This window comes from Rosa rugosa, chromosome 1 (assembly GCF_958449725.1).
Source record: "Rosa rugosa chromosome 1, drRosRugo1.1, whole genome shotgun sequence".
NCBI lineage: Eukaryota > Viridiplantae > Streptophyta > Magnoliopsida > Rosales > Rosaceae > Rosa > Rosa rugosa.
The window spans coordinates 48,774,711-48,782,205 of NC_084820.1; the positions used below are offsets into that span (position 1 = coordinate 48,774,711).

The 7,495-nt window shown below is 37.9% G+C and overlaps 1 protein-coding gene across 1 annotated transcript; it reads left to right on the top strand.

Annotated features, from left to right (window-relative positions):
- The first annotated feature begins 38 nt into the window (after window positions 1-38).
- LOC133725218 (proline-rich receptor-like protein kinase PERK1) lies at window positions 39-4,886 on the top strand. The gene is made up of 7 exons (XM_062152375.1): window positions 39-1,323; window positions 1,444-1,530; window positions 1,630-1,700; window positions 2,202-2,278; window positions 2,410-2,557; window positions 2,814-2,975; window positions 4,119-4,886. The coding sequence occupies exons 1-7, from the start codon at window positions 1,047-1,049 to the stop codon at window positions 4,401-4,403; spliced, it is 1,107 nt and encodes a 368-aa protein (XP_062008359.1). The 5' UTR covers window positions 39-1,046; the 3' UTR covers window positions 4,404-4,886.
- The last annotated feature ends 2,609 nt before the right edge of the window (window positions 4,887-7,495 follow it).

Genomic DNA, 7,495 nt, shown 5'->3' on the forward strand with positions numbered 1-7,495 from the left:
GGCTTGAGCCCGTCCTAGTCTGTGATTGGATCCGCTAGTGAAACCACTAGGTATAGATATAGAGTAGCATTAGAAATGCTTAGTTAGTAGTGGAGTTAATACAATGAAGGTTCCTATTGCCAGTGGAATGTTAAATTTCAAATCTTAATTTCTTGTATTGATCCTATTAGATTCTAGTAGTCAGAGAGTCATTCATTTAATTTTTCCTGATTTTCTATAACTGCTGACTTTGATTTAGACGTGCCCCTGGAGATTATATATTTAGTTTAATTGATGATTTAGTTGTCTTCATCTATATCTATATAATTAAGCAAATTCTTCAAGAAATGGTTAAATTTTTGAACTACCATATATACCCTCACATAATATAAATATTAATAAATAAATTATTTCTATATGAGGATAAGATAGTCAATATACTATATCATATTTGAAAAACTTGCAATACCTCCCGTGAAAAAATGAGAAACTTCCCTAAAATTAGGAGAGGTTTTTTAATTTAAAAAAATGAAAGCCAATTGACATGTGCGGAGCACATGTTAAGGGGCTAGTAGATCTTTATCGTGTTACACTTCACTTGCTTTGTCTTAGCACCTTTTTATTTGTCCTACTTCGTTCCCCACCAAGCAGCCATTATAAATCTCTGGACTAGGGAAAACAGAATGGTTTCGTCTATGCAGTTCTTTTGTTGGTGTAATAATGTTTCATCTTTGATAGTGTCGAAAGACAACCACCATCGTTCTCGTGCTAAATTGGCTTTCACCTTGCTCTCAGTGAGAAAAATAGTGTCAGACATTCGTTTGCATGTAAACTTTCATGAAAGCTTATGAATTTGAATACAAAGTCATATACGTTCAATTAGCATCCAGACCATATAGACCTTAAGCAAAGGAAAGCAGTCATGTGCATCCCTTATATATTTATTTAGCCATGTTTTTATCTTCCCACACGACCGTTAGCTTTCTAAGGATGAATTGTATGGATCAGATAAACCGCCCCCAGCCTTTGGATTTTCCAAAAGCACATTTACATATGAAGAATTAGTCATGGCAACAAATGGATTCTCCAACGACAATCTTCTTGGTCAAGGAGGCTTTGGTTTTGTCCATAAAGGTATTCTTCCAAATGGGAAAGTGGTTGCAATTAAACAGCTGAAAGCTGGGAGTGGACAGGGGGAGCGTGAATTCCAGACAGAGATTGAAGTCATTACTCGTGTCCATCACAGACATCTTGTATCACTGGTTGGATACTGCATTAGTGGGGCCCAGAGATTGCTTGTTTATGAGTTCGTTTCCAACAACACCTTGGAATTTCACTTGCATGGTAAGTCCTTTCGGTCGTTTTTGTTTATTATATTCCTCGCTGTTTTCCTGCAATCACCAAAGAATAAAAAAAAGGGCAGTCTGGTATCTGAGACAATCTTATCAAAGAAAAACTTTGCAGGAAAGGGGCGACCAACTATGACTTGGCCAACAAGAATGAAAATTGCTCTAGGATCTGCAAAAGGATTGGCATATCTCCATGAGGACTGTAAGTTCTCTTTGAATGCTAGCTTTTTTATTTTGGGAACTACATACAAATTTTTGTTATTTGCCTTGCAAGTTGCCTACTCTTGAGTGATATCTTCAGGTCATCCCAAGATCATACACCGTGACATCAAGGCTGCCAATATTCTTATTGATGACAACTTTGAGGCAAAGGTAGGTTGTAATAGCTTTCACATTTTGATATATAAAGCTCATGATGTTCTTGCTGCATAGTTGGTCACAAAGCTTTAAAGCTTGATGACTAAAGTAATCTCATAAACACTAAGTCTGAAAAACAAACCCTTTATGTGAAAAATTACACTTACTTTGAAGACATGATGGTCAATTTGGTAATGGGATGAAAATCCTTGATGACTTTGTTTTGCTTATAACTACAATTGAAATAGAAAAGGAGAAAAGCATGTATATACGAGGTCCAGAGTTTGATACTATATCACCAAATTCATCTGCCACTGCCCATGTCAAAAGCAAAGAAATGTGTGTTAGTTGGATATTACGAGGATAACTTTAAATGTAAAATTTTCCTATCATTACTGCTTAGTTTCCGAATAAGACAATATACTCTTAAGAGGAGTTATTGAATGTATTTTGCATTTCTTATCAAATGCAGATAATATTAACGTGTACTATGTATTGTATGTATTCTTTGTTCAGGTTGCAGACTTTGGACTTGCCAAGTTTGCCTTAGATACAGATACTCATGTCTCCACAAGGGTTTTGGGAACTTTTGGGTAAGATCGATGTAGTCTGCATTACTTCAACACTGATTTGTAGGTTCCATGCAGTCTAAGTTTGTACTGAAAGGTTGTAGTGGTTGATTTACTAACAGTGTTTCATCCGTTACTTGTTTGTAAATATTCAGATACCTAGCTCCTGAATATGCAACCAGTGGAAAGCTCAGTGATAAGTCAGATATCTTCTCTTTCGGGGTCGTGCTATTGGAGTTGATTACTGGACGCCAACCCATTGATAAAACTCATTCCTTCACTGATGATAGCATGGTTGAGTGGGTGCGTATACGATATTCTCACTACTAATTCTTGACAGTTCATCTGCATCAGTGTGTCGTAATATGGCCGCATCTTATTAAAAGATAACGTAGTTGCTTCATGACCTATCCGTTTTACTGTTATGGCCTTCTTTCGTCAAATCTTGCTATATGGTTTCATGGAGAATTCTCTGCTCTGCTCTCTCCCTGTGAAACTTTTTGTAACTACGAAGCTTGAATGGCCCGGAAAGATTATAGACACTGTTATTGAATTTCAGGCAAGGCCTTTGCTCGCGCGAGCATTGGAAAAGGGAATCTTTGATGGTCTTGTTGATGAAAGGTTGCAGAATGATTACAACTCCAGCGAAATGGCTCATATGATTGCCTGCGCTGCTGCTTCTGTGTGTGATTCTGCCCGCCGTCGGCCAAAAATGAGCCAGGTAATCTTACAAAGTTCTGAAGTTAGTTTGAGCTGATGCGATAGATCTATTTGTCTTGTTTACATCCTCCTTTTTCTTTACAATTCAAATATCTTTCTGTGAGTATGGAGTCCCGTAGCACTCCTCTTAATGAGACAAGCTAGTGTACTGGTGGGTATGAGATACCCTCATTTACAACTATTTGAACAAAAATTTACAAGTATTTGAACCAAAATTACAACATTGAGAACAAAAGTTACCATATTCATTTACACTTTTTACATATAGTTAAACAACAATTACAACATTGACAACGAATTTGTTCAAAAGCTTGTAAAAATGTCGTAAGAGGTGTAATTACCATTATTAGAACTAAGATTACAACATTGACAACGAATTTGTTCAAAAACTTGTAAAATGTCGTAAGATGTGTAATTACCATTATTAGAACTAAGATTACACAAAGTAGGACTCAAATTACAACTTTGACAACAAAATTTGTTCTCACTTTTGTAAATGTGGGTATGAGATACCCACCACTACACTAGAATTTCCCCCTCTTAATATATGTAAATATATACATATATATTTGGTGTGTTTATTAAAATTTTGCCTTTGTTGAAGTGTATCATAAGCTATGCCAGGCTATTACTTTGGAAGGATGTCAAGCATCGGTTTTAGTTTTTTAGATCATCTTTGAAATTGTCTTCTTCTAAAATGACCCATTTAGTTTTTGTTTTACATCAGTCGAGACCAACTGACAATAGGCCTAGGACCAAACCACCAATCCCTGGTAGGTTCTCTTGGTTTTATTGTTGGCTTTTACTTGAATAGTTCAAACTATTAGCACTTAGGAACGGCCATAACATAAGAGCAAACTTTCAAAGAAGTTATAAATGGTAGTCAAGATGTGTGGTTACTGTATCCATGGAGGTATTTGATAAATTATGGTGGAAAAGGAAACCCTCTTCCCACTGTTGGATTCTTGTTTATGACTTTATAGTTGGAAAAACAGTTATCTCATTTAATGGCAAAACTTGAACAATGCGTAACTATATACATAATAATATCATGTGACTTTCCAAATGCTGATGATGTATGAAACCCATATAAACACCATAGTTAAGCCTTTGGCATTTTATTCTGATATTTGATAAAAAGCAGGTAGTTCGAGCTTTGGAAGGCAATCTTTCTCCAGATGAATTAAATGCAGTTATACCAGGTCTAAGTATGATATACAGTTCCTCTGAAGGCACACAATACAGCACTCGTGAATACAAGGAAGACATGTTGAAATTTAGAAAGTTAGCACTAGAAAGCCCAGAGCTAGATCAAGGAATTAGTGAGATCAGTGGGCCCAGCAGTGATTTTGGCCAGCACCAATCTGCCTCTAGTGGTGAAGCCCAACAAACCAGTCAAGATACCGAACACTATGGTAAAAGCTCTTGACAACTGATTCCCAGATTCTTGAACAATGCCAATTTCTCCCACTCTCCACCCTGTATGCTCCCTAACTTGCTGAACCACAGACGCTATTGGCATGCTTACTTGGAAACACCACTTCTAACTGTACATTTGGTAAAGTGAATGTATCTATTGTTCAGGTAGGTAAGTGAGCTTTCCTCTGAGTTGCATACTCGGTTGTTTGAACCATTTAAGTGCTTCTTCCCATACTAAAGTTTGATTGGATCTGGTGGCTTGTGTGTTCATATCAAAATCTATCATCCACATTAGTCCCCAATTAGCTCCTAGATGGAGTTGGCGGAGGGAACAAAATTGACATCATTTATCGTAGGCACAATTTGAAGAAGGAATAATTTTTAATGTAGTTTAGTGAAATCTCTGTGTACATGTTGTATTATTATTTTTTTGACCAATACATGTATTTTGTATTCTGTATATCAATAAACTGAAAAATTGGTTTGTCATGTCTTTTATTGGAATTTAAATTGTATTCAATATGGTTCTTGAAACCTTGATCTATCTTGTATTACAATTGTCTCTACATGATTAGGGATTGAGATATAAATTCTCAAATTAAAGCCTATTTGATGCTTTTTTTTTTCTTCTTCTTTGGGAAACAAAAGAATCTTTATTAAAGCGCCAGGAATGCCTCTTTGATGTCCTTATAAAATTATCTCCCATCAAGTTACAGGTACGCAATGACGGTGATTCTAGTTGGAAATCAAACTAAACACTTCCATCTTTGCATCCATATAAAATTATCTCCCAAATTCCATTGAAGTCATAAACTGTGCTGCTCCAAAAGCAACTGATCTTCAAGAAGCAGAACACTTGACCTGTTGCCTGTCCAATTTGACCTTCCTCCAGTCCAACCAACATATCTCGCTCATTTGGAAACATTTTTACAATCTGCCAAGTCCTTTGAAAACTAAACATCCCTAGATTTCGAACAATATTTGGCTCCCATGTTTCTTCCTTCCGAAGAAATGCAGTTTTTGATGTGAAGCTCGGTTCCACAAGCTTTCTCTTTTTTTCTTTCTTTCTTAAATTTCTCCAAGTTTCACACTGTTCATCCTCCTTCTCTCGTAGAAACTCAAAAACCACTTGGCCAAATGATCTTTTTGATTAAAAACTTCATAAGCTTGGGGTGCAGTCGCTATTTCTAATCAATCATTTAAGTTTAATTGATGAATGGAGCTGTTGGGATTTTGCTGCTACTACTGTAGATATATTATTCCTGGTACCAGTTAGTATACCATATAATCACATCTAATTGTGCAGTTTATTACTTCGTGGACTCGTGGTAATCAGGGACGTAGCTAGGATTCGACAATGGGGTGGGCTAAATTTATTGTGGCAATTTTTTGGGCTTCGCCCAAATATTTTTTTTTGATGTCTCTATAGCCAAACCTGCATAATATCAATGAATCTCATCAACCCATTCTCAATTATCGACATCAATCCATTACCCATTCCCAATTACGACCTCAGTCACCTCACCGTCACGAATTCATGATTCAAACATCATCAGCATGGGTATTGGGTATACGGTGTTTACCTGAGAATCTGAGTATCAGGGATTGAAGATTTGAAGCCTTCAAGAGTTCAAGGAGTCGCACTGTCGCAGAGAATCCAAAGATGCAGACCGCAGTGGAGGTGGCTCGGTGGACGGTGGACGGTGGAGGAGGAGGTAGCTCAGCTGCTCAGGTCGACTAAAACTCTAAAAGGGGAGGTGGCTGGAGCCTGGAACTCTGGAAGGTGGAATCAAAATTGATCTGAAGTTTTGAACGGGGAGACGAGGAGAGTGAGAGTAGGAGGTGGCTCGGTGGACTGAAACTCTGAGATTGGAGGTGGCTCCCGGCTTCGTGGCTCGCAGCGAATGGAGGTGGCTCTGTGGCTCGCAGCGATTGGAGGTGGCTCCGTGGCTGGAGCCTGGAAGAGTGGAAGGCGGAACCAATCTGCAGTTCTGAACGGGGAGAGTAGTCTCCGGACCGACAACAGCAACCCAACAACTCTTCGAAGCATTAGTATTTTATTTTATTTTATTTGGGTTATACCCATACTTGACGCATTTTGGGCCAAATTCTCCCTTGGGCTACAGCCCAAGTAGCCCTGTGAGTGGCTACGTCCCTGGTGGTAATAGAGCAGTTTGAGTTATGGCTGTTTAATTATACATTTTAAAAAGAATAATTATTGGTTCATGACATACTCGTTTTACTCATATATTAAGATGTTCAGTTGTTCTGCTGAATGGTTTCTCTTGGTATAGAGCAGCAGTCGAGTCTTCTGTGTGGCTAATAAGCGATCTTGAATGGGATTATAGACACTGTCATTAAATTCAGGCAAGGCCGTTGTTCAGGCAAGCATTGGATCAGGGCAACTTTGATAGCCTTGTTGACATGAGGCTGCAGAACGACTACATCTCCAGTGAAATGGCTTGTATATATGGCTGCTTATGTGCTGCTGCTTGCATCCGTCATTCTGCTCAACGTTGGGCACGAATGAGCTAGGTTATCTTACAAAGTTCTGAAGTAAGTTGAGCTCACCCAATAGGTCCATCGATCTTATTTATATCCTCCTTAAATTCAAAATATTCAATTGTCCTAATGTGAGTCTGGAATACATCGCTAGCCTCAAAAGTGGATATTTATGTTTTTGCTCATTGAGATTCCAACTTTCTTTACTGTATATTGCGAAGTGTTCCTGGGGAATCCTGGCTTTAATTTTGTAAGGTTGTTCAGGAGTTGGGGTGTATCGGCCGTATCGGCTTTGGATGTCTCCTCATTCTACCTGATTAGCTTGCATTTTACATCGATAGTATCATCCAATCTGGTGTAAGGGCAGGTTTTCTTGGTTTTTCACTTGAATACACACACACACACACCCACACACACACACTCACACACACACACATATATATATATATATATATATATATATATTAGAACTTAGGCATAGCCATGAAATAAGGGGAAATTCTAGTGTAGTGGTGGGTATCTCATACCCACATTTACAAAAGTGAGAACAAATTTTGTTGTCAAAGTTGTAATTTGAGTCCTACTTTGTGTATTCTTAGT

Coding starts and splice junctions, on each gene's coding strand:
- LOC133725218 (XM_062152375.1), top strand. CDS start 1,047: ATGGCAACAAATGGATTCTCCAACGACAATCTTCTTGGTCAAGGAGGC. Junction 1,324..1,443: donor CTTGGAATTTCACTTGCATG/GTAAGTCCTTTC, acceptor AAAACTTTGCAG/GAAAGGGGCGACCAACTATG. Junction 2,976..4,118: donor GTCGGCCAAAAATGAGCCAG/GTAATCTTACAA, acceptor GATAAAAAGCAG/GTAGTTCGAGCTTTGGAAGG.